Source organism: Leptosomus discolor, chromosome 12, assembly GCF_034619465.1.
Source record: "Leptosomus discolor isolate bLepDis1 chromosome 12, bLepDis1.hap2, whole genome shotgun sequence".
Classification (NCBI taxonomy): Eukaryota; Metazoa; Chordata; class Aves; order Leptosomiformes; family Leptosomidae; genus Leptosomus; species Leptosomus discolor.
In genome coordinates, this window is record NC_141402.1 from 1,909,516 (window position 1) to 1,934,939 (window position 25,424).

General features: G+C 65.4%; 2 protein-coding genes across 2 annotated transcripts; one reads left to right on the plus strand and one right to left on the minus strand.

The window, feature by feature from the left end:
- The first annotated feature begins 1,255 nt into the window (after positions 1-1,255).
- VWCE (von Willebrand factor C and EGF domains) lies at positions 1,256-8,878 on the plus strand. The gene is made up of 21 exons (XM_086472384.1): positions 1,256-1,365; positions 2,309-2,403; positions 2,504-2,593; positions 2,855-2,983; positions 3,068-3,184; positions 3,262-3,378; positions 3,586-3,714; positions 3,841-4,166; positions 4,264-4,357; positions 4,444-4,526; positions 4,727-4,814; positions 4,968-5,053; positions 5,287-5,404; positions 6,191-6,276; positions 6,487-6,583; positions 6,734-6,816; positions 7,023-7,113; positions 7,225-7,307; positions 8,212-8,303; positions 8,351-8,354; positions 8,531-8,878. The coding sequence occupies exons 1-21, from the start codon at positions 1,256-1,258 to the stop codon at positions 8,876-8,878; spliced, it is 2,466 nt and encodes an 821-aa protein (XP_086328510.1).
- Positions 8,879-10,312: 1,434 nt separating this feature from the next.
- Positions 10,313-13,505, minus strand: LOC147414590 (pepsin A-like). Its single transcript, XM_086472225.1, is given in 10 exon segments — positions 10,313-10,462; positions 10,621-10,713; positions 10,891-11,029; positions 11,180-11,296; positions 11,540-11,702; positions 11,705-11,738; positions 11,857-11,975; positions 12,142-12,259; positions 13,034-13,181; positions 13,450-13,505. Coding segments are annotated over 10 exon segments (1,137 nt in total).
- Positions 13,506-25,424: the final 11,919 nt, after the last annotated feature.

The following is a 25,424-nucleotide window of genomic DNA, read 5'->3' on the forward strand; positions in this document are numbered from 1 at the left end:
GCTCCAGCCCAGTTCATGCCGCCCCCTCCCCAGGCTGGGAGCCGGCAGCCGGCGCTGGGGTCCCGTTCCCCGTCCCCCCAGGACAAGGGGCTTCAGCCCCTTCCAGCTGTGGCTGCTGGGGGTCCTGCACCCCTAAACCCAGCACGTGCCCCCTACCCAGCGCCTGGTAACTCTAATTTCAAAGCACCCAGTGAGTCACCGTGCTGGGGGCGACGCTGTGACCTGGTTGGGGTGACCCCCACCCTTTTTTTGGGGGGGGAAATCCGCAGCAGAGGGGGAGTTGGAGGCCATGGGTCGGTCCCTCTCAGGCATCGCCCCCGTCTTTGGGCTCAGCGGGGGCCCGGCAGCGCCAGCCCTTTGCTCCCTGGTATCAATCATTTACCTGCCTGCGACCTTCGCTTCAGCCCCCAGCCGGGGAAGGGTCGAAGGGCCGGTCAGGGGGGGGGGGTGTGTTTGGCTGGGGGTTGGGGCAGGGGGGGGGAGGTGTGTGTGCGGTGGGTGACGCTACGCCTGGGCGCTGGGGGACCCCATCCTGCAGCATCCCCTTCCCCTCTCCCCGCTGGGTGCACCCCACCGTCCCCAGCTCCACTTTGGCCCCTTTATCTGCTGCGTGCTCCTCTTTGGTGGGTCCCTGTGCAGGGCTGGGAAGGCGGCCCAGTGCCGCCAGGAGGAGGAGGAGGAGGAGGAGGAGGAGGAGGAGGAGGAGGAGGAGGAGGAGGGGTGGGGAGAGGCCATGCCGGAGCTTTGCCAGATGTGAGAAAGGAGAGAAGGGGGGGACGACGCTTTCGCTGCTGCTGCTTCTTCTTCCCCGGCGCATCGGGGACCCCCTTTTCCCTCTCCCGGAGCCGCCACCGCTCGTGGCCACCACGGAACCGCTCGCTCCCGCCAAGCGAGCCAACCTTGGGGACGAGCATCGCCAGCGGGGGAAGAGCCAAACGTGGGGTGGTTTGGATTCCCCCCCCCCCCCCCCCCCTTCCACGCCGGGGTGGGTGGAGAGCCGGGTGTCGAGGGTTTTTCCCCCCGCAGCGCTCCCCGCTCTCGCCTTCCCTCCACCCCCCGCATTGTTCCCGGCCCGGCGGGCGGGAGGAGGAGCAGGGCCAAGGGCCAGCATGCGGTAGGCGCCCCGTGCCGCCGAGGCAGGCAGGAAGGCGGGCAGGAAGGCAGGAGTCGTTTTGGGGGAATAAAAAATAAAAAAAACCAACCAAAAAAACCCAACAACCCCCCCCCCCCTTGCCGCTGGCTGGAGCCGCCTGTCATGTTGGTCGAGCTGCTCTTCCAGCTTGCCTGGGTGTCTCTCTTCATCCCGGGCAGCCAGGGCAGGGTGTACCCCGGGAGGAAGAAGCCGGCCAGCTTTGCCGTGGAGAGGTAGCCGGGTCCCTTTTCTTTTCCCTTCTCCCTCTCCCAGCTACACCTGGGGACGGCGGCATGCGGTGCCGAGCTCCGGCCACCCGCGCCTTCAGCTGCCTTCGGCGCTCCGGCCGTGCCTCCCAGCCCAGCCGGAGGGGCTGGCACCCCACCTGTCCCTCCCGCTGCCCACGAGGGTGGCCGGGACCAGGGGAGAGTGACCCTCGCGGGGGTCCTGCTCCCCACATCCCCGTCCTGCTCCCCACATCCCCGTCCTGCTCCCCGCATCCCCGTCCTGCTCCCCACATCCCTGTCCTGCTCCCCACATCCCCGTCCTGCTCCCCACATCCCCGTCCTGCTCCCCACATTCCTGTCCTGCTCCCCACATCCCTGTACTGCTCCCCACAACCCCATCCTGCTCCCTACATTCCTGTCCTGCTCCCCACATCCCTGTACTGCTCCCCGCAACCCCGTCCTGCTCCCTACATTCCTGTCCTGCTCCTCACATCCCCGTCCTGCTCCCCATAACCCTGTCCTGCTCCCCACATCCCTGTCCTGCTCCCCACATCCCCGTCCTGCTCCCCACATCCCCGTCCTGCTCCCCTCATCCCTGTCCTGCTCCCCGTGTCCTGCTGGGGGGACGTTTCTCCCCCGTCACCACGTGCTGGGCCGTTCGGGCTCGCCGGGGCACGGTCCTCTCCTTCCGTCCCACCTCATTTTGGGGGGGGGGGGGGGGGGGTGTCACATCGCCCCTCGATTCACCCCATCTCTGCCTCCCCCTCCCTCCTCTGCCACCCGGGATGGGGCGGCCATGGGTGCATCGTGACCGCTCCTGTGCGCCCCCTTGTCCTCACCTGCACGGGGGTGGGGGTTCCCCGCCGGCTGGAGGAGCCCCCCTGGGACCTTTGCTCTGGGCCCTGGGGGCTCGGGGCAGGGTGGCCTCAGCCTCTCGTCCCTCGGGCAGGCGCCGCCTGGGGCCCCACGTCTGCTTCTCCGGCTTCGGCAGCGGATGTTGCCCCGGGTGGATGCTGTCTCCGGGCAGCGGGCAGTGCACCCTGCGTGAGTACGGGGCAGGGGGGGGGTGTCCCGGCAAGGGCGAAGGGGTACGTGGGTGGGGGTCCCTGCCCTCCTGACGGCCGCCTGTCCCCTCTCCTTGCAGCGCTCTGCTCCTTCGGCTGCGGCGGCGGTTTGTGCATCGCCCCCAACCTCTGCTCGTGCCCGGACGGAGAGCAGGGCATCACCTGCCCAGGTACCCACCCGCCCCCGGGCACGCCAAAACCCGCCACCCCCGGGCTTCCCTACAGCAGGGCACCATGCTCCTTGTCACCTCTCCCTGCAGCATGTGTCCCCCCCGCCCCAGCCCTGCGCGGTCCCCACTAGTCGCAGGGGTCGGGGTGGCCTCCCTGGGGGATTTGGGAAGCGGGTGGCACGGCGGTAAGGTTGGGGTGGGTGCTTAGAGGAGAGGAGGGGGCGTGGGTGCTCCGTGGACTCCCCCCTCCCCGTGTTTCAGAGCCGCCGGGGACCTGCGGGGAGTACGGCTGCGACCTCTCCTGTAACCACGGCGGGTGCCAGGAGGTGGCCCGCGTTTGCCCCCTCGGTTTCGCCATGGTGGAGACGGCCAACGGCGTCCGCTGCACCGGTGAGCTGGGACGGGCTGGCCTGGGGGTCCCAGCGGTGGCGGCCCCTCGTCTCCAGCTCTCCCCTTCTCTCGCCCCCCCCCCAGACATCGACGAGTGCCTGAGCGCTGCCTGCGAGGGTCTCTGCGTCAACACCGAGGGCGGCTTCGTCTGCGAGTGCGGCCCCGGCCTGCAGCTCTCCGCCGACCGCCATAGCTGCCAGGGTGCGCGGAGGGGGCTGGGGGGGGGGGCAAGCAAGAGCCAGCCGGGGCTACTGACCCTCCGCCTCTGCCCGCCCCAGATACAGACGAGTGCCTGGCCACGCCGTGCCAGCACCGCTGCAAGAACAGCCTCGGCAGCTACCGCTGCTCCTGCCGGCCCGGCTACCACCTCCACGGGAACCGGCACTCCTGCGTGGGTGAGCACCGCGGGCCGAACCCCCCCCCCCCCCGCCCCCTCTTCCCTCGCCACGAAGCCCAAGGGACGGAGGTGGCCGTTGAGCCCATCGTGCTGCCCCCTCAATCCTCGTGTGGCGGGGAGAGCTCGGCGCGCCGGGGTTTGACCCCGTTTCCCGGGGTGTAGCGCCTCCTGCTCGGGCACCGACGAGTCCCCCCTTGTCCCCCAGATGTCAACGAATGCCGGCGGCCCGGAGAGCGCCGAGCCTGCCAGCACGCCTGCCACAACACGCCGGGCAGCTACCTCTGCTCCTGCCGCCCCGGGTACCGGCTCAGCGGCGACAGGGTCTCCTGCGAAGGTATTTTGGCTCCTTCTCCAGGGCCCGCGAGCGGGGTGGGATGTTCCCCAGCTCCCTGCCTGCCCAAAGTGATGTCACCTTCCTTTTTGGTTTTGTTTTTGGTTGTTTTTTTTTTTTTTCCCCTAGGCTACCCCAAATCCATCCTGGCCCCGTCGCCCATCCTGCAGTCGCTGCAGCATCCGCCCACCCTCGTCCTGCTCTCACCGGGCTCTGGGGGACCCCTCTTGGTCCCCAGGGGCTCCCCCTCGTCCCACCTCCCCGCTGCAGCTCCTGGTACCCAACATCCTGCCTCCTCTCCCACCCCGGCGTCCCCGGCCACCGAACCATCCCCACGTGCCGCGGGGACCCCCGCTACCTCCGCCCCATCGACCCCTCGCTGTTGGTACCGGGGGGCACCCCGGGAGCCCGGGGCTCGCTGGACAGAGCCGGGGTGCCGGAGCTGCTCCTGCCAGGCAAGACACCCCCCGCCCCCCCCCCCCCCCTCCATCCTCCCCAACGCCTCTCCCCAACCCTGACGTTGGGCTGAGCCCAGGCCGTGCTCCCTTGCAGGGGGGACGAGTGCTCTGCGAGGCCATCGGCTGCCCCGTGACCTGCTCCCACCCGTTGCCACCCCCGGCCGGGGGCTGCTGCCCCAATTGCGAAGGTGAGCCCCGGCTGAACCCCCCCCCCGCCCTGCCCTGGTCCTCCTTGCCCGCGGAGGGTCCCCCCCATAACCCACCCGCCTCGCAGGCTGCCTGCACGAGGGGGTGGCCCGGGCTGAGGGCGACGTCTTCTCCCCGTCCGATGGGAATTGCACCGTTTGCCTCTGCCTGGTGAGTGCCCCGGGGGGTGGGATGGGGGGTGGGAGCATCCCCCCATCCCTGCCCCGCATCCCCGCTCCACTATGAGCCTCGGGGGGGGGGGAATGGTGCCCCAACATTGTGTGTGTGTGTGTGTGTGTGTCCCCATGGTGGGGAAGGGGCGCGTTGCCCCTCGGTTGCCCCGGGACACCCCCCCCTGCTCTGCTCTGCAGGCCGGGAACGTCTCCTGCATCTCCCCCGAGTGTCCCCCGGGCTCCTGCCCCAGCACCTCACCGGCCGACTGCTGCTCCTGCCCGCCAGGTGGGTTCCATGGGGACCCCCCCAACCCATGGGCTGGGGGGGACCCCAGGGCTCTGCTGGGGATAGGGGTTCAAGGTGGGGGTTCAGGGGGAGCCGTGCTTTGCCCCCCGAGCCCAGCCTCGGCCCCGCTGCCTCTCTCCCCCCCCCCCCCAGCAAAGTGCAGTTTTCGGGGGCGCACGTACGCGCACGGCACCCGGTTCAGCCTGGACGGGGACGACTGCACCACCTGCATCTGCCGGGTAGGGGCTGGTGGGCTGGAGGGGGGTGGTCCCCGGGGCTGGGGAGGGTCCCTGGAGCCGGAGGGGGGGTCCCTAGGGATGCTCCAGGGCTTCCCTGCACCATCCTGCTGGGGGGGGGGGGGGGGCCAGGATTGAGCCTTTGCTCAGGGCTGAGGCAGGATTGGGGGGGGGGGGGCCGTGGGGCTGGGGCTGGCTGCGGGGCCAGGGGGGGTGACACGTCCCCGTGTCCCCAGGGTGGCGAGGTGGAGTGTTCCTTTGCCCCCTGCCCCGTGCTGGACTGTCCCCAGCACCAGCGGCACCTGGGCCCCGGGCAGTGCTGCTTCACCTGCCGGGACCCCCCGGCCCCCGTCGGTGAGCCCACGCTGGGGGACACTTGGGGACGGACAGGGCGGGATGGGGGGGGGGAAACTGGGGACAAGGAGAGTGGGATGGGGGGGGGGGGGAAACTGGGGACAGGGAGAGTGGGATTTGGGGGGGAAAACGGGACAGGGAGAGTGGGATGGGGGGGAAAAATGGGGACAGGGAGAGTGGGATGGGGGGGGAAACTGGGGACAGGGAAAGCGGGATGGGGGGTGGGAAACATGGAACAGGGAGAGTGGGATGGGGGGGGAACTGGGGACAGGGAGAGTGGGATGGGGGGAAAACTGGGGACAGGGAGAGTGGGATGGGGGGTGGGAAACTGGGGACAGGGAGAGTGGGATGAGGGGGGAAACTGGGGACAGGGAGAGTGGGATGTGGCGGGGGGGAACTGGGGACAGGGAGAGTGGGATGGGGGCGGAAACTGGGGACAGGGAGGGTGGGATGTAGGGGACAGCTGGGGGACGAGGGGGTGGGATGGGGAGGGTGGAAGGTTGGGAATATTTGGGCACGGGGAAAGGTGGGATGTATGGGGCAGCTGGGGACAAGGAGGACGGGGCGTAGGGGACACCTGGGGGTGGGGAAAGTGGGGGAGCTGGGGGGGGGGGGGGGAGGCACGGGGAGGAGGCTGCACGGCCACGGGGTTTGGAGGCGGGGAGCGGGCACAGGGTGGGACTCGCAGCGTGTCTGAGCGGGCATCAGGAGGGTGATGGGTTGGGGGTCCTCGTGGCCCCCCCCCCTACGTGTCCTCCCTGTCCCCGTCCCCCTCCCCATCCCCAGGTTGCTTCGTGGATGACAACGGCGTGGAGTTTCCCATCGGACAGATCTGGTCTCCGGGCGATCCCTGTGAGTTATGCATCTGCCAGGTGAATGAGAACCTGCTCTGCTTCACCCCTCCTACCTGCCCCGGCGCACGGCTCCTGGCCCCCCTCCTTCCCTCATGGCCTGGGGGGGGTCCGTGTGTGTCGTGTGTGTCCCCCCCCCCGCCTCGGCATCTCCCCAGCTTCGTGGGCTTCAACCCCCCTCCGCGGTTTTGGGCAGCTCGAGGTCTCCGGCAAGCGCTCCTTTCCCTGCAGGCAGACGGCTCCGTGAGCTGCAAGCGGACGGATTGCGTGGAAACCTGCCCTTACCCCATCCGCATCCCCGGGCAGTGCTGCCCCGACTGCTCGGCAGGTGATGGGGGGTGGTGGGTGCTCGGTGGAGGGGTGCCGGCTCCCCTCTGCAGCCCCAAGGCGGGAGCAGAGCTAACCAGCCTGGGCTTAAGCAATGGGGAGGTCCCCAAAGTGGCTTGGGGACCACAAGGGACCCTCTGCCTCCCCGCAGGCTGCACCTACATGGGAAGGATCTTCTACAACAACGAGACCTTCCCCTCCATCCTGGACCCTTGTCTCAGCTGCATCTGCCTGGTGAGGGCTGCGCTGGGCAGCGTGAGATGGTTTGGGGCTCCTGCCCCGTGGGCTGAGCCCTGGGGAGGTTTTTTCCCCCCCCCCCCCACGCACCCCCGTTGCAGGAAAAAAGCTCCTGGGGCGTTTTGGGGTTGCCCCCTTTTTCCCCAGCCCCCCTCGGCGGGCGCTAACGCCCGGCCCTCGCGGGTCTCTCCCGTCTCTCGCAGCTGGGCTCGGTGGCCTGCTCGCCCGTGGACTGTGCCATCTTCTGCACCTACCCCTTCCACCCCGAGGGCGAGTGCTGCCCCGTCTGTCACGGTAGGAGGTGGGAAGAGTGGAGAGGGGGGGAGCAGGGGATCCCGTGTCCCCCCACTTGGTGACACACACACCCCACACCCCCCCTCTCCGGTGCTGCCTCGCTCCCCGCAGACTGCAACTACCAGGGGAGGAAGGTGGCGAACGGGCAGAGCTTCACCCCCGAGGGGCAGCCCTGCACCCGCTGTACCTGCCAGGTGAGCTGGGTGCCCGGGGGGGTGCCTGTGGGGTGCCTGTGGGGTGCCCATGCCCGTGGGGTGTCCGTGCTCGTGGGGTGTCTGTGCCCAGGGGGTGCCTGTGGGGTGCCCATGCCCGTGGGGTGTCTGTGCCCTTGGGGTGTCCTGTGCCCATGGGGTGCCTGTGGGGGTGCCCATGCCCGTGGGGTGTCTGTGCCCGTGGGGTGTCTGTGCCCATGGGGTGCCTGTGGGGTGCCCATGCCCGTGGGGTGTCTGTGCCCATGGGGTGTCTGTGCCCATGGGGTGCCCATGCCCATGCCCATGGGGTGCCCCGTGGCCTATGGAGTGCCTATTTCCATGGGGTGCCCATGCCCATGGGGTGCCCCTGCGTTGCCCATGCCCATGGGGTGCCTGTGCCCGTGGGGTGCCCGTGCCTGTGGGGTGCCAATGGGGTGCCTGTGGGGTGCCCATTCCCATGGGGTGCCCATGCCCGTAGGGTGCCCATTCCCAAGGGGTGCCCATGCCTACGGGGTGCCCATTCCCAAGGGGTGTCTGTGCCCATGGGGTGCCTGCACCCGTACCCATGGGTGCCCATTTCCCATGGGATGCCCGTACCCATGAGGTGCCCGTTCCCCTGGGGTGCCTGTGCCTGTGGGGTGCCCGTGCCCATGGGGTGCCTATTCCCACGGGGTGTCCATGCCCACGGGGTGCCCCTGGGGTGCCTGTGGCCCATGCCCGTGGGGGGGCCCATTCCCATGGGGTGCCTGTGGGCGCCCCCTGGGGTGCCCCTGGGCTGCCTGTGCCCGTGGGGTGCCCATTCCCCTGGGGTGCCTGTGCCCGTGGGGGTGCCCGTGGCGGTGGCAGAGGGGCTGGCAGGGGCTGGCTCCCCCCCCCCCCCCCCCCAACCTTTGCCCCTCGCTGCCAGCTGGGGGAGGTGAGCTGCGAGAAGAGGCTGTGCCCCCGCTCCTGCTCCGAGCCGCCCCGCGCTGCCCGCTGCCTGCTGCCCACCCTGCCCAGGTAACGGCCATGCCGTGGCCGGGTCCAGCTCGGGACCCCCTGCCCAGTGGGGTACGGCCCTCCTGTGGCACCCCAGAGGGGTTGGGTGCCCCCCCCCCGCAGGCTTGGGGGGTCCCTGGGGAGAGGGGGAGGGGGGGGGGGTGCCAACCAAAAGCATCTCTCCGTCAGCCACAGGCGTCGGGCTCCCGCTGCAGAGCTGGTGACCTGGCCCCCTCCCCATCCACGAGGACTCACCCGCTGGCACCCCCCACGCCAGCCCCCCGGCATCGACCCGGCACCCCCCCCGCCGCCTGGCTCAGCTCCTGCTCCCCAACGCAGCCCCCCTCGGCCCCTCTTTGGGGCGTGCGAGGGCTGGGGAGCCCCCCTCCGACCACGCTGAGCCCCCCCGGGCACCCAGCGACAGCCACGTTGCCCCCGACACCCCCGCTGAGGCCGCAGCCCCCCCAGGGACCCCCAGCTCGAGCCCCAAGGCTCAGGGAACCCCTGGGGACGTGGACCCCACTGCTGTGCCACCGGCCAGCGGGGAGAGGCCCCGATGGGCACACGGCTCCTTAGGGCCCAGGTGCCACGCGTGAGGAGGAGGAGGAGGAGGATGAAGAGGAGGATGAAGGAGAGGAGAAGGGGGTCTGCAGGACCAGCAGGCCTGGCCCACCAGACCCCCGGGGGGGTGGGGGGTGGCTGGGGAAGGGCTGCTGAGCAGACAGGGTGGGCAACAGCCTCCCTGCTCCCATGGGTGCATCCCTGGGGGGGGGGGGGGGGGGGGTGTGCGGTCCCCATCTGCCTTAAGGGTCGTTCGGGGGGTCCCCCAGCCCCCTCCCTGCCCCACTGAGGCAGGACTGTGGGGCAGGAGCAGCCCCCCCGCCCCCCCCCCCCCCCCCCAACCTCGCACCTCCCCGGTTTACTGGGTGCAGGATGGGGGGGGCTGGGAGATGCTCCTGGCTGGGCTGGGGTGCCCCGAGCCAGCCCCCCCCACCCCAAAAAAAAAAAAAAAAACCCTGCAGCACACACCCGTGGGGTGGGCGCTGCTCCTGCGTGGGGAGGGGGGCAAGGTGCCCTCCCTGTCACCAATAAAGTCACCCCAGTATTTATGCCCTGTCCCCCTCTTCCTGCTTGCTTCCTTTGGGGCAGGGGGGGCTTTGGGGTGTGCGGCCCCCCCAGGATGAGGAGGGTGGTGCCGGTATTCGCCCCCCCCCCCTTGCCCTGAGCAGGTTTTGGGGACAGGAGGGACATTCCCTGTCCCAGCAGCAGGAGGGCGGTTGGGGGCTTCATTGCAGCCGAATGGGGGTCTCTACAGGTGGACCCTGAGGGAGCTGGGGGTGGAGAGGGGTTGTGGGTTTTTTTTTTTTGGGGGGGGGGGGGGGTGGGTGGCATCAGATTTTGGCTTCTCCTGCTTGCGATTTTCCAGGGGCTTTCGGAAGCGCCGGGTCCCGGGCGAGGTTTGCAAAGTGCTGCAGGTCCGTGGCTCCCGGCGGGGGTGGGGGGTGTTGATCCAGGCACCATCCAGCCAGGCGAAGGGGTGGGGAGCAGCACAAAGCCCCCCCACCCCCCCCCCAGCCCCAAGAGGGGACCCAGCACCATCCCCTAGCCCCCCAAAAGCGGGCATTGGGATAGTGGCAGGGAGCCACAGCCACGCTCCCCATCCCCAACACCTTCCGCTTGGCCACCGCCAACCCCAGCGTGGTGGCCAACCCTGGGGGCCGAGGACATCACCGGTGGGGGGGGGGACACACACGACATCCCGCTACCCACCTCACCCCCCCCCCTGAAGCTTGGGGACGTGGTGGCAAGGCCAGGTCACCCCTTCCCAGAGAGAGAGAGAGAGAGAGACGCAGCACAACGGGAGCTTCTTCATAGCTTTATTGTGGGCGGGTAACCACGGCGGGAGGGGAGGGGAGAGCTGGGCAGGGGCAGCCCCGCCAGGCCCCCCCCGCCCCCCAACCCCGCCAGCTGAGGGACGTCAGACGCTGCTTGTCCCCGTCCCCAGCGCGCAGGGGTTGTTGGGGGGGCGCTCAGGCCAGCGGGGAGAGCCCCACCATGTTGTTGCTCCGGTTGAAGACCACGTAGTACTGGCGGATGAAGACGTCTCCCAGGATCCAGAGCTCGCCCGACTCGGTGGGGACGTCCATGCCTTCGAAGGCCAGGCTGCAGTACCCGTCGCTCTGCGACCCAGGACGTGGCAAGAAAGGGGGGTTACCAGAGGCTAGAACACCCCCCCCCCCCCCCCCCCCCCCAACCCCACCCCGAGCTCCCCCCCCCACCCCCCCTCCCCCCCCCGTCCCACCCCCCCCCCCCCCGTACCCCGGGGCTGGATGCTCACCTCCATCACGTAGGCGCTGGGTGGGACGGCGAAGCCGTCGCCGTTCATGTAGTAGTACAAGTTGGGCAGCGAGTCGATAGCGCTGCAGCTGATCTGGAGGCGAGAGGACGGGGGGGGGGGGGGGGTTATGGTGGTAGGTAGGGTTTAGCAGCAGCCACCCCAGGGCGAAACAGGGGGGGGGGGCCGTGGTGCAGCCGTAGGGTCCCACCGGGCACCCCGCAGAGCCCCCGAAGGTTGGCCCCAAGCCCTACGAGCTCCCTAGGGCCTCACCTGGCCGCTGGAGTCGGCGTTGAAGGCGTTCAGGAGGGTGTTGAGGACGCTGTTGGGCACGACCAGCAGCGAGGTGCCGGTGTCCACGATGGCCTGGCAGCCCTGGGTGCAGGCGATGGGCTGGTCGCCGAGGGTGACGCTGGGAGAGGGGGGGGGGTGGGGGGTGAGGCTCCCAGGAGGGGGGTGAGGGGATGGACACCCCTGATGCCTCCGAAAAAAACCACAACCCAGCTGAGGGCTGGGGGGGGGGGGGGGCGCGGCAAGGGGAGCCCCTGAGCGCGGGGACTACCTCTCCATGGAGATCTGCCAGTAGGTTTCGGCAGAAAGGGGGATCCAGGAGATGCCGGCGGTGGTGTAGGAGGTGTCGATGGCGCCGAAGAGGACGAAGCTGCCGCTCTGCTCGTTGCTGCAAGGCAAGGGGGGGGGGGGGGGGGAAGCCGTCAGGTGGGGGGTCCCACCACCTACTCCACTGGCAGCACTCCAGCACCAACAGGGGGAGGGGGGGGGGGGGTTTGCTGCCATCCTCTGCCACCAGCCCCAAGTCCCCCAGGAGCCACGGGGGTGTCACGCCACCGGGCACTGGCGCCGGTGGGAGGGAAACGGGAGAAAATCCTCGGCAAAGGTTGGGGCGGCTCTGGCCGGGGTTTACCTGCTCAGGTAGACGGAGAAGAGGTCCTCAGCCACGAGGTTTTCCGACATCATGTTGTCAAAGACGGGGGTGGCTCCGGAGGAGGCGATGCTGGGGAACGCCAGCCCCAGGATGCCATCGAAGGGGCAGTAGTAGAAGAAATCGCCGGGTTCGGTCTCAGACAGCCAAAGATTTGGTTGACGACGTTGATATCGGCGACCTGGCGGGGAAGATGGCAAGAGGGGAGAAAGGTTGGCGTGGGGTGGGGCGGGCGGTGGCCCGGTGGCCCCGGCTCCTGTGGGATGGGGAAGGGGAGGGATGGGTGCGGCCCGTCTTACGGTGACGGTGTCGTAGCCGAGGATGCCGGTCATGCTGCCGGTGCCGTAGGCGATGCTGACGCTGTCGTTGGTGCTGACGAAGGTGGAGGAGGCCGAGGGGTTGAAGCGGTTGTGGTTGCCTGCGGGTACAGGAGGGAGGCGGCTCAGGCTCCATCCTGCCCTTGGGGACCGAGGGTGCCACTCCAGTGACACACCCCCCCCCCCCGCCCACCCTCTGCTGTTGCCCGATGTCCCCAGCCTTCACCCCCTCCTCGCCCAGTGGCCACGGGGCTACCGGACACCTACTGCAGGCCTCGCTGGTGCAGTACACCGAGGGCACCCAGAGGTTGGAGGAGCCGGTGTCAAAGAGAACGGTGAACTCCTGGCCGGGGGTGCCGATGGTGATGGAGCCGAAGTACTCATTCTGTCAAATTGGAGTGGGTAAGGGGGCTAGCAGGATGGATAATGGGCTAGCGGGATGGGTAAGGGGCTAGTGGGGTGGGGAATGGGTTAGGGGAACGGGTAAGGGGCTAACGGGATGGGAAAGGGGCTAGTGGGATGGGTAATAGATTAGAGGAATGGGTAAGGGGCTAGTGGGATGGGTAAGTGGGTTAGGGGAATGGGTAAGGGGCTAGTGGGATGGGTAAGGGGCTAGTGGGATGGGCAAGAGGCTAGCAGGATGGGTAAGGGGCTAGTGGGATGGGTAAATGGGTTAGGGGAATGGGTAAGGGGCTAACGGGATGGGTAAGGGGCTAGTGGGATGGGTAATAGATTAGAGGAATGGGTAAGTGGCTAGTGGGATGGGTAAGTGGCTAGTAGGACGGATAACAGGCTAGCAGGATGGTTAAGGGTCTAGCCGGATGGTTAAGGGTCTAATGGGATAGGTAAGGGGCTAGTGGGATGGGTAATAGGTTAGAAGAATGGGTAAGGGGCTAACGGGATGGGTAAGGGGCTAGTGGGACGGGTAAGTGGCTAGTAGGATGGATAACAGGCTAGCAGGATGGTTAAGGATCTAGTGGGACGGGTAAGGGGCTAGCGGGGTAAGCGCCTCAAGGGGGGGGTGGGTGGGGTGGGTAAGGGGGTTGGGTGAAGGGGTAAGGAGTTAGAGGGCCAGGTAAGAGGCCAGGGGTCCCGGTAAGGGGCTAGCGGGGATGGGGAAAGGGCCAGTAGCCCCCTGGGCTGCCCCGGCCGTGCTCACGTCCAGGTAGTTCTGCAGGGGCTCGGCGGAGTTGAGGGTGGGGAAGAACTTGGCGGCCGGGTTGTAGGGGTGCTGCCGCAGGTACTGCTCGAGCAAGCCGTGCTCCTTCAGGGTCTGCCGCAGGGACTTCCCCCTCCTCAGAGGGACCCTGGCGTGGAAGGGGGGGACGGGGGGAGCACCCCGTTAGTGGGTGCCAGGCAACGCCATGCCTTGGGGGGGGACGCCTGCGGGTACCCCCCCACCCCGTACACGGGACCCAAGGGACCGTCCTCGCGGCGGGGAGCCTTGCCCGTGCCACGGCGTGTCCCCCCCTTTGCTGCACGCCGGGCAGTAGCCCCACGTGGGGGGTCCTGGGGATCAAGGCGGGGAGGGGAGGGGGGCTGTAGGGGTCCCCCCCTTGACACCCCAGTACTTACTTGAACACGTGGCACTGGGCCAGGGCGACCAAGGCGAGGAGCAGGAGCAGCTTCATGGTGGCTCCTAAGAGGCGACGAGGGAGGCGAAGGGAAACTCCCGAGTATGCCGCTGGCCCCAGCCCGGCTTCCTTATATGCTAGCCACGGTTGTTTGGCCAGTGGCCCCGATAAGAAAGGCAAACGGCGGCGGGGGCATTATCACAATGTCCTTAAAGGAGACGGGGCTGGGGGCAGGGGGGGGGGGGGGAAGGAGGAGGAGGAGGAGCGGGGGGGGGAAGGTCAAGCTCAGGGCTCTCCATCCTCGCTGGGGTCAACGGGCTGGGGGGGGAGAAGGTCTCCCCGGTTACATCCCGAGGGAGAAGCGTGGCAAGGGCTGGCTGTGGGCATTTTGGGGCGCTTCCCTCACCCGCCATCTGACCACCCCCCCCCCCCCCCCCCCCAGGGGCATCACACAAGCCGCTTGCGGCCGAGGAACCGCGGCGTAAATCGGGCGGGAGGCGATAAAAACATTTATTTTCCAGTTGGTTCCCGCTGGCCCCAGTAGGCACCGCTGTCACCGTAAGGGGGGGTGACATTTTTCCCCAGCCCCCCCCCCCCCCCCCCCCAGGGTGGGGGAAGCTGCGGTACGAAGGGTCCTGGGGGTGCGCCGGACCGTCCTCGCCACAGAATTTGTGTCTGCAGGGGTTTGTCGGGGGGGGGGGAGGTGGGGGGGGGGGGGGCTGGCATGGGAGCACCCCAATCCTTTGGGGTCCCCTGGTTTCCCCCACCCCCCACCCCCCTCGCCCTGCCAAGCCTCTTGCTGGTGGCTTTGAGCCCGGGGGTTGCAGCCTCATCGCTCTCCCGCAGCCCCCCCGTCCCCGCGGGGCTGGGGGTGGCCTGGGCAGAGGGAGGAGGAGGAGGAGGAGGAAGAGGAGGAGGTGTGCTGGTGGGGGTCTGGCTTAGGCTCACAGGCTGGTTTGGGTGGGAAGGGACCGTAAAGACCATCGAGGGGACACCTCCCGCCAGACCAGGTCGCTCCCAACGTGGCCTTGAGCCTTGCCAGGGAGGGGGCAGCCACCTCCGGGGGCAACCTGTTCCAGCGTCTCACCGCCCTCACAGGGAAGAATTCCTTCCAAATTCCGAAATCTACAATCTTTTCCACTTTAAAACTCATCCTCTCGCTCCACTCCCTGATAAATACTCCCCATCTTTCCTGTAGCCCCCCCCCCCCCCCCCCCCCCCAGGCTCTAAGAACTAGGAGGGGTCCCCAGAGCTTTCTCTTCTCCAGCTCGGGACAAGAGCAGCTCAGGATGTCGCTGGTTGAACCAAGGTCACCCGTGCTGGGCCGTGTCAGAGGTGCCCCGGCGCTGGACCAAGCGTCCCGGCCTCTGTCAACGGCACCACGTGTGTGACACGTGGCTACCGGCACGGTCACCTTGTCCTGGAGGAAAACAAAGCCAGACCCTGCACCGACGAGCTGGCGGCCAGCCGCCCCAGAAGCACCGTAGGGGCTGGAGCTGGTTTCCCCCCCCCCCCCCCCGCCTCGATAACCAGTTTCACCCCAGTTCTGAATGACGAAAGAATCGAGGAGAGCCGCTAAATTGCACCGGGGGGGGGGATGAAATGAGTAAGAATTTGGTGGGATCTGATGGGTGACGTTGGGAGCAAAGGGACGAAACCCCTAATTCCCCTGGAGCAACAAGGCAGACGTGCCGTGCTTCCAGTTTGGGGGGGGTGGGGTGGTGGGGGGGGGGTGGGGGGGGGTGTCTGGAGAGGAGAAGGTCTCAGCTGACCCCCAAAAAATGCAAAGTCTGGAGCTGGCAGGAGGCCACAGCCTCAAAACCCTGCGTGGAGCTTCGGCGTCGTGTGCCCCCCCCCCCCCCCCAGCCCCAGCCTCCGCCAGCCTCGGCAGCCAGCCTGTGCCTGCGGCTTCCGAACTGGGCCTTACTGGTTTGCCACGCTGGGAGCCCTTGGTGCCGGTGGAAAGCAAGAGGTTGCACCCCTGGCAGTGCTTTTTTTTGGGGGGGAGGGAGGGGGGGGGGCAGTTTGGAGAGAGCATCGCTCTGGCAAAGCTCCCACCTTCCCACCCATTCGCCTTCCGAGGACTGGGCTTCCTCCAGGGAGGCTCCTCAGGAGCTGCCGGCCTCGGCACGTCCCCCACGCCGCGGCAAGGAACGCCGGAGGAGGTCCACGGGAGCCGCCGGCACGGCACCGTGGGAGGCGGTGGCCAGAGCTCTGCAGAGCTGGTAGCCACGGGCATGTGGCGGGGCGGCTCCCGCATCAGAAAGGCTGTGAGGGAGAGGAAGGTCCTGCTGGAAGGTGGAAACTCGGTCCTCGGTCCAGCCCCCACGGCGGGGAACGTTTAGAAACACGAGGGAAAGCCTCGTGCTGAGGACCAGCACCACGTAGAAACACAAGGAAAAGCTGAGGACCGGCGTTTTAGGGAAATATCACTCGCTTTTTGTAACGTTAGGGAAGCAGAATTGGTTTTATTCGGTAACTCGGCCGCGGGGCGGGGGCGGGGGGGGGGGTTGCCGGCAGCTAAAGCTCCCTCGCCCAGCGCAGCAAAGGGAGCAGCTGCAGCAGTTTGGGTAAAAAGGGGGTTTGGGGGCCCAACGACGGGGCCTCTAGGGGAGCCGGGCTCTTCTGACCCCCCCCCCCCGCCCCCAAATTGTACCCCAAATTTCAGGGAAATTTCAGCGCTTTTCCAGCCTTTGGCTGCACGCACGGGTCGCTGAGACGGAGCTCCCAGAGCTTTAATCACTGAGGATCAGGATTTCTTGTTGGGTTTTTTTCAATGGAAAGAAACGATTTGGGAGGTTTGGGGACGAGCTCACTGGCCTGTCACTAGATTCCATCACCAGGAGCCAAGGAAGACCCGCGTTCAGACAGAGCTCGACGGCTGGATGCACCGTTACACGCCGAACGAAGAAGTTGTGGAGTTCAGCGCCGGGAAAAAAAAAAAAAAGCTCAGAACGAATATTCAAAACCAAAATAAAGGGAGGAGGATGGAAAACAACGACTTTCAGGATGCAAAATGCCTTTCCGGGAGGGCCACGGCGATGTTTTCTCCGATGAGAAACCCCGAAGCGCATCTGCTGGCTGGAGGGGAGGTCTCAGGGCAGGGCAGGCAGCTCCCACCACGCGCTTGCCATCGTCGCTCCCTTCAATCCCGAGCGGCTAATTCCCAGGGGAAGGATTTTTGCCAGAGGAACGGAAGGGCTGGGTCCTTCTTGGTCAGTGGCTGATGCTGATGGTTCCAGAGAGAAGGGTCTTCTCCCGCCAGGAGCCGGCTCTTGGCCCTGATCCCCCCCCCCCACCAGTCCCTGTGCTGGTGACTCCGTGGCTTCACCTCTTCCCCAAGCCCCTTCCACCCCGGCTCCCTTCCCTTCAGATGATTTCCAGAGCCCTCCAAGGGCACCTCGGACCCTTGAGAGTTCGGAGGCAGCTCTGGGGTGACCCATCTATCACCAACCACCCCTTCCAGCCTCCTGCCCCGGCACGGGACGGGGGAAACCAGCAGCACCGACGGCCCGGCGGGTCCAGCGCGGTGTCGGGGACGGGGACGGCGGCGGCGCGGCGGGACGGCCGGGCTCGGGATGCCGTCGAAGGAGGCGCCGGACCAAAAGGAACTGGGCCTCAGGCCAACGGGGCTGGTGGCTGAGCTGGAGGTTTCCAACCTCGGTAGGGAAAAGGAGGAGACGAGACACGCCGGATTGGGGAAGGATCTGCCCTTTGGCCCCCGCCAAAAGGAGCGGGGAAACCGCGAGGCAACTCCAAAAGCCGAGGCTCGGAACACAACGCTGCTGCGGGAGGGCAGGGAGCGGGGCGCAGGCTGGGTGCCCCGGGCTGGGTGGCAGAGGGTGGCCGCTCTGTCATAGCACTGCTTGGCGGCAGAGGGCACCAAATGATGTGGAGATCCCCACCGTGCTCTCCAAAAGCAGCTGGAGGGGGGGAGGATGGAGCCAGAGGCTTTGACCGTTGGTGAGGCGGCCGCGGGCGGGTGAGGATGCTCCCTAAAATCCCCCCGAGAGCCGTGCTTGTGGCACAGGAACGCGGCAAGAGGTTGACCAAGGCTGGATCGGAGTCCCTGCCTCCAGCCGGGCGACGCAGAAGAGGTTCATCGACACGTAAAGCAGCGCTACGACAAAGCAGCCGGCAGCACCGGGTCGGGGCGAGAGCCCGGTCGGTGGTCGAAGCGGTTGTGGTCGCCTGCGAAGGCACGAGAGCTGCGACCTCCGCCCGCCCGCCCTGCAGAGGAAAGCTGAGGCACCGCCGGAGCGGCGACGGGAGCGCTTGGCGCTTCCAGTGACCGGCGCGCGAGGCGACCGCCCCTCTCAAGGCGACACCGAGGCGCGCCGGAGGGAACTCCTCGGATGCCCTGAGCCACCTCGGTCACGACCAAGAGGAGGTGGGCACCGCCAAGAGGTGCCTCGGCTCCAAGGTGGGGCCCCCGAGCGGCCCAGGAAGAACTCCCCGCGCGGGGAGCCCTGCGGGGAAGGCGACGGCGGCGAGGCCGGGAGGCTGCCGCAAATCGCCCGCTCAATGCCGATGCTCAGGCGCCCGAAAGTCTCAACGGGAGCCGTGCGAGACGAGACAACCACCCTCGTGTTGGCAAAACCGTGGGCCAAACCGGAACCGTACACGAATTTCCAGGCCTTCTGTATGGCGACGGACTTTGCTGACTCAGCTCAGGCACCGCCTTATCCAGCTTTGTCTGCGCAGGCTCGAAATGCTCAGCTGGAAGAAAAATCACCTTAGGGAGAGATACCTTATCTGAGCGACTGCAGATTAAGGAAACAATCTTGTTTTCCAGCCCCTGTTCCCCGTCTTTCCTGTCCCTCCCAGAAAGGCGTTATCGTACATCACACGGCTGCTTTATCAGAGCTGTCAGATGAAAGGCACCAAGGCAGAGAGGAGAGAGGGCCGCTTGGAAGGCTCCTGAGGTGTCAAACCGCCCGGATTTCACGGAAGAATATTTGATGAAGTCCTCAAGAAAGCCCCCTGGTCCTCGCCGAGCTGGCAGCGGGTGAACTTTTGCCCGGGGTAGCACCTCGGGGTGGCCGGCTCGGCTCTTTCTACCCGCTTGTGGCTGATCCCGGCCGGTGATTTTGGCAGCCTCGGTCTGCGGTTGTTAAATCAGCGAACGTCATTCTCGGCCGCGCTGCTGAGATAGCGGCTGGGCCGCCACGTGGACCACAAAGCTTCCTGGTTGCCCAAGGGCGAGCGCAGAAAGGGAACGGGCCGGATTTGTGGCTCGCCGGGGGCGAGCCGAGGGGCGGCCAGGGCGCCGGCGCTGAGAAGAGCGGGGAGAAACGGTGCTTCCTGACCGAACCCCCCCGCCTTGGGGGGGATTCTGAGAGGTGCTCTTCTGCCGCCCGAATCTCTCCCCGTGGAGGAATGCAGATAACATTGTCTGGAAAACAAACAGCATCCCATTAAATTAAAAAAAAAGAAAAAAAAAAAGCACGGCGCTATCGATTTGATATATATATTTTTTTTTTCCTTCCATTGGGAAACGCTCCAAATTTCCTTGGGCTCCGGGGCTCAGGAGGAACGTTCAAGCAAAACCACAAGCGAACTTGGCCAGATAATAAACAAAAGGTGAAATCTCGGAGATTGCTTCGCACCAGAGGTTGGGGGTTGGGGTTTTTCTCGGTCGTTTTAACCTCTCGCTGGCTGCGCGTCGATTTGGACGCTCGCCTCCCGCTGCCACCTTCCACTTTGGAGCCCCAGGAGCTGCACGAGGTCCTGCAACCACAGCAGATTCCAGAAAGTTTCCACTCCAAAATGCTTTCTGGACAACACCTTCGTCTCCTCAGGGTAGTTAAGGCCTCAAACTTGACCCCCGGCGGCTTCAGAAGCCGCCTCCGTAGCTCCATGCTCCTCATCCAAGACGTTCTGCTCCTCCCTGCCAGCTTCACCCTAAGCCAGGCGGGCTCCGCTGATCCCGAAGAGCTCGCCCGGAGGGCGCACGCTCGAGATCCGGGTGTCATTTGAACATTTTACCCTTTTCCAGTCATCCCCGCTCGCGGCGCGGCTGGGCCTTGGCGCCTGTTGAGTCTGTCACCTGACAAAGCCACTGTGGGACGCATCACAACGACCAGCTGAGAGCACCTCTGAGAGAAATGCAGGATTCTAGAAGACAGGTAACGGGCACATCCTTCAGCCTTAACCAGAAAATACCCATTTATCACGTTTTTTGACCGCCGGGTAACACTCGGCGTCATTCAACTGGACGCTTTTCAGTTCCTTCCTCCGTTGCAAAGACGAAATTTGGACACCGCTTGGCTTATCCCCTACCCAGTCCTCACGCTTGAACACAAATTGTCAACTAAGTGGGTCCCAGCCCTTCCGTGCCTGCGGCGACTCGCTTCTCAAACAAGCCTCGAAAATATCGATCTCCCGTTGGAAAGTCAAGTCCCTTTTCTTGCGAGAACGTTGGGGTTCGACCCGGTTATCAGCCCCGCTCCAAACAAACTGTCCTTGATTAAACCCCAGGGCATCCATTAGGATTCGCATGACTCACGTTCACGATACAACAGCCAAGAGGCCTCACGTGGCGCGTGTCTCCGGCGGGGGCGAGAGGTGCCTTTCCCGAACCATGTGCCTGGCGCTCCGGCAACACCTGGGTGACCTTGCCCAGCCGCCTGCAGGCTCCTTCCACCTTCCTCTCGCCGCCTCCAGCGCGGCTCACCCGGCAACACGGAGCTTTCCCTGCCTCCCACCGCCAGCCTCAGCCCCGCTCACGCCGGGGGGGGGGAAAGCGGAGGCGTCGATCGGAGCCTCGCCTCAGGAACGTTCCTGTTCCGCCCGAGGAAGAGCCGACGCGGGGATTCACGAGGGATCGGCTTTTATCTCTGGGTTCCGGCGACGCCGCCCCGCAAAAACGCCGTTACCGGCAGTTTTTTGCCACGCCGATGAGGTCCGCACGCGCTGCCGGTACCTCAGCCCGCGGCGAAGCGCTCTGCGTCCTCCATCTCGCCGCCTCCGCTCCTCGGGGCTCTTTTCTCTTGCGCTTCCACCGGCGCTCATCCCCCTCTGCCACACCTTCACCGCCGCTCGCCTCTCCGTCATCACTCTGCCTCCATCCTTTTCCCCATCAAGGACGTTTTAATTTAATTTCCATTTCTCCCAGGGCTGGCCCGACCGGGATTACAGCCAACGAAACGCCAAGTCACCCAAAAGGAGTCACACCAGCTGCCGTGACGCCCCGCGCAGAACCCCGGGGCTCTGCAGGGGCAACCCCTCGCTCTTCGACCTCCGTGAGACACGAGCTGCGGGCGGAGCAGGGGAGACCCCGGCTGCGAGGCGCTGATGAGGCCGCGGCAGGGCGGAAACCGCCTCAAATCTCACCGTAAAACGCCCGATTTTCGACCAGGCGCCCGCCGAGCGTCGCGGTCACGCCCTCCTTTCCACCCGCGCCATCGACGGCTCACCTCGCCGCACCTCTCCCCGCGGCTCCACGGTTTTCTGCTTCTCTGAACGCGCCGGGGAAGACAAAAAGCGGCCAGGCAGCTGCTGCTGCTCCTCGGGGCTTTACGTGGAGACGCCTGAATCAACGTCCCGAAGAACCGCCGCGCCGCCCGCGCCGCTCCCAACGCCCACGGCCCTGGCGGCAGGCGGGGTGACCGGGGACGGGGGGGAAACGTGTGGCCCCCCGGGAGGTACCGCCTCCGGTGCGAGGCTGGCTCTCAGAAGCTGGGTGAGCGGGGTGGAGGCTCCATTTCACCGACGGGTGAAGGTGAAGGGGTGTAGAGGCCCCGTTTTACCGACTGTGGAGCCTCCATTTTACGACTGTAGAGACTCCATTTTACCGACTGTAGAGACTCCATTTCACCGACTGTAGAGGCCCCATTTTACCGACTGTAGAGGCTCCATTTTACGACTGTAGAGGCCCCATTTTACCGACTGTAGAGGCTCCATTTTACGACTGTAGAGGCCCCATTTTACCGACTGTAGAGGCTCCATTTTACCGACTGTAGAGACTCCATTTTACGACTGTAGAGACTCCATTTTACCGACTGTAGAGACTCCATTTTACGACTGTAGAGGCCCCATTTTACCGACTGTAGAGGCCCCATTTTACCGACTGTAGAGGCTCCATTTTACGACTGTAGAGACTCCATTTTACCGACTGTAGAGGCTCCATTTTACCGACTGTAGAGACTCCATTTTACGACTGTAGAGGCCCCATTTTACCGACTGTAGAGGCCCCATTTTACCGACTGTAGAGGCTCCATTTTACCGACTGTAGAGACTCCATTTTACGACTGTAGAGACTCCATTTTACCGACTGTAGAGACTCCATTTTACGACTGTAGAGGCCCCATTTTACCGACTGTAGAGGCCCCATTTTACCGACTGTAGAGGCTCCATTTTACGACTGTAGAGACTCCATTTTACCGACTGTAGAGGCTCCATTTTACCGACTGTAGAGGCTCCATTTCACCGACTGTAGAGGCTCCATTTCACCGACTGTAGAGACTCCATTTTACGACTGTAGAGGCTCCATTTTACCGACTGTAGAGACTCCATTTCACCGACTGTAGAGGCTCCATTTTACCGACTGTAGAGGCTCCATTTTACCGACTGTAGAGCCTCCATTTTACGACTGTAGAGGCTCCATTTTACCGACTGTAGAGACTCCATTTTACGACTGTAGAGACTCCATTTTACCGACTGTAGAGACTCCATTTTACGACTGTAGAGGCCCCATTTTACCGACTGTAGAGGCCCCATTTTACCGACTGTAGAGGCTCCATTTTACGACTGTAGAGACTCCATTTTACCGACTGTAGAGGCTCCATTTCACCGACTGTAGAGACCCCATTTTACCAACGGGTGAAGGTGACAAACCTGTTGCTCGCAGAGCTCAAGCTGGATTTGGGCAACGCTGCCGGCCGCGGCCTGGTTAATGGCTACGGCGTCCCAAGAGCAGAGCTGGGCTGTGTCAGCGCGAAATAAATTAGCGGGCTGACAATTCTCGCAGGAAAGCATAAAGAAAAACTCAGAGTCAATTAGGAGCGAGGGAGGTGGCAGGGGGGGAAGGTAGCAGGGGGTCAGGGCAGGCCCTGCGTGACCCCACCAGTGCTGCCAACCCGCAGGGGGTCAGGAAAACCCCTCCAGAGACCAGCGGAGACGTCCTGGGTTAACGCTGGGCACCGGGGACGGGGGGTCCTGCCCCAAGGCGTCCCCCGCACGTGGCACTCCACAAATCCCTGTACACTCAGCCCACACCTATTCAGTCCCTACGGTGCATCTCCATCATCATCCTCTCCACGGGTGGTTCTGCTCCTCTCGCTCCCGACCCCGAGGAGCGCAGCCTCTGCCGGCGTCTGCTGCTGTGCCCTTGTGAGCAGGGGGTGTCCCTGGGGGGGGCGGCCCGTGAGGCGGGGGGGCTCGGCCGCTCCTCGAAGGGACCGTGTGTGGTCAGGGAACGCGTCCCGGGCTCGCAGGCTCTTGGCTCGTCCCTGCTTTGGTCGGGATTCAAGGACGACACCCGACGGGCACCATCCTGGATCCTGCCCAGCAGACACCTTGGGCTGCAGCACCTTATCCTCGTTTCCCATCATTAATAGTTCCTGGTTAATGAGCACCTTGGGGCTGGGGCTCTGCAGGGGTGTCTGGGCAGCGCTGGCAATACACCTTGTATTTTATATTTGATCGTTTGTTCCGTTTGAGACTGATCTACCTAAAATCATCGCTAGTCATCCTCACTAATACCTACTAACTAGAATCCTTGATATTCAAACCAGAATAAGAGGGGTAAGGGGGTTTCCAACAGCATCACTGGTGCATAACAGGTTTCAAGTTTCTTTAGTTTTCAATCCGCGATGACCTGGTGAAGGTCTCGGTGCTCACAGCTTTCCAAACACACACACAGGCCTAACACTCTAAATCTGATGATTTTATGCAACAACAGGGAGGACATAAAGCCTCGAGCAGGCCGTAGCTCGACGAGAGTGACACCGGCAAGAGAAGACATAGTATTTATTTAAAAAAAAAAAGGCAAAGAATTGATAAAAATCCAGCCCCGCCGCGGCGGCCCAGGCCGCGGCCTCACCACCACAAGATGGCGGCGGCGGGATGTACCACTCGCCTCCCCCCCCCCCCCCGCTCTACTAAAAGCAGCCGCCCCCCCCCCCGCGTTACCCTGGCGATGGCACCGCCCACTTCCGCTCCCGCGCCGGAAGCCGGAAGCGCCCGGCGGACGGAGGCTCCCGGTGGGGCGGCCGTGAGTCCCGGGGGGGGGGGGGGGGGCGGTAGAACGGGGAACGGGGCCGCCCCTTTGTGTCCCGCCGAGCCGGCCCGCTGCTGCCCGCGGCCCCTCCGGTGGGCGGTTGCAGTCGTTACCCGCGGGGGGGGCGGGCGAGCTCTGCCGGGCCTCGTACCGGGAGCCGCCGGGGAAGCCCCGTTCCTCCCGCTCCGTAGGCCGCAGCCTCCCGGTTGGCGTTTCCCACCGTCCCCGCCGGATGGGCCTGGCGTTGGCGGAGCAACGTGCGGTTGGAGAGAGCGGTCCCGGGCGGGCCTCGCTGTGCGCTCCCCCGGGGCGGCGGGACGCGGAGGCCTCGGGCGGGCACCCCCGGGGCTGGGGACGGACCGGAGCGGGGAGCTTTCCCTAACCGGGGACAGCGCAGCGAGGCGGGAACCGGGGTGTTGCAGTCCTGCGGGCAAAGCCCTCCGCGGTGCCCCTGGCCTTTCCGAGCCGCGGGGGTCCCACGCGTTGTCCCTCAGAGCCACACAGCGTCACCTCGCTGGCTGCCGGTGACAAAACCCGGCAAGATCCGGGAGCGGAGAGCCCGTGTCCCCGTGCTGGCGGCCGTCTGGAGCCGTTTGGACACTTCCCCCAGACCGTCCATGCCCCCATGGCGACGGGGCTTGAGCCTCCCCTTTGCCACTTTCCCCTCTTATGCTCTCATTCGTCACAAAAACCACCCCCTAATTATATTTCTCTTTGCAGAGGGATGAAGCCACGTACGCCTGTGCGTAGCACGGGGGCTGTAGTCGCTCGAACGGGTTTGGGCAGCTCTTGGGTGAGGAGCTTGGCTAACCCTGAGCCTTCCCTTCTCACTCTGTGCAGAGGCCGCCGCGACGTCCCCAGAGCGACCTCGCTGGGATGTGTCACCCCAGGTGATCGGGAGAGGAGCCACAAGCCACCAGGACGCCGCCGAAACCCCCGCCGCCCGCTTGGGTACGTCCCTCCCGGCGGCAGCCCCCCGCTCCCCTGCTTCTCCCCTGGTTTTTCGCCTCTTCCCGCGTTCCCCCCTCCCGCCTCGTAGAACCCGCGACGCAAACATCCGATTTTTTTTGCTCGATGGTATCAGACAGGAGGATGATTTGGAGCAAGTCGTGGGTGTAGCGCAGAAAAACCATCCTTTCCCTCACTTTTGCTAACAGTTCACTGATTTTATTTTTTTTTTTTTTTAGAAGCCCAAGCGTCCCATCGAGCTCGCCCCGCGCGGGTAACGCCGGGGCGCGGCGATCCCTGAGCCCTGGGGCTGGTCCCTTCTAGCCCAGGGCAACCTCGCCGCTGGGGCTGGCTCAAGCCCTCGAGCAAAGCCGCGTTTCAGCCCCTTAATAGGATTAGTCCCTATTTGCAGCCGGCTTGAGGGAAAACCTCGCCTTTATTTGCCCTCCTTTCCTCATCCTAGGAGCCTCCCGGGGGAGGATGGACACCCTGCGGAACCGGACGGTGGAGGAACTCCGGGAACTGCAGGAAAACGCGGAGGAGATCGAGCGGCTGGCGCTGGAGTCGCAGGAGGTACGGGAGGGCACCGGGAGGAGGGGCTGGGGCACCGGGAGCCGGGCTGGGGCACCATTTAGCCCGGCTGGGGCACCGTGTAGCCCCTCGCCACCGTCCCTTCTCCTTCCCCAGGTCCAAGAGCTGCAGCTGGAGAGGGAGATGGCCCTGGCCTCCAACCGCAGCTTGGCCGAGCAGAACCTGACGTTCCAGGCGCCGCTGGAGACGGGGCGCTCCCGCCTCTCGGCCAAGTA

Bases quoted from the DNA above. Each gene is read 5' to 3' on its own strand.
- VWCE (XM_086472384.1), top strand. From the start codon at position 1,256: ATGTTGGTCGAGCTGCTCTTCCAGCTTGCCTGGGTGTCTCTCTTCATC. The intron at 6,584-6,733 runs GTGATGGGGGGT...GCCTCCCCGCAG, and splicing joins CTGCCCCGACTGCTCGGCAG to GCTGCACCTACATGGGAAGG. The intron at 7,114-7,224 runs GTAGGAGGTGGG...CGCTCCCCGCAG, and splicing joins GTGCTGCCCCGTCTGTCACG to ACTGCAACTACCAGGGGAGG.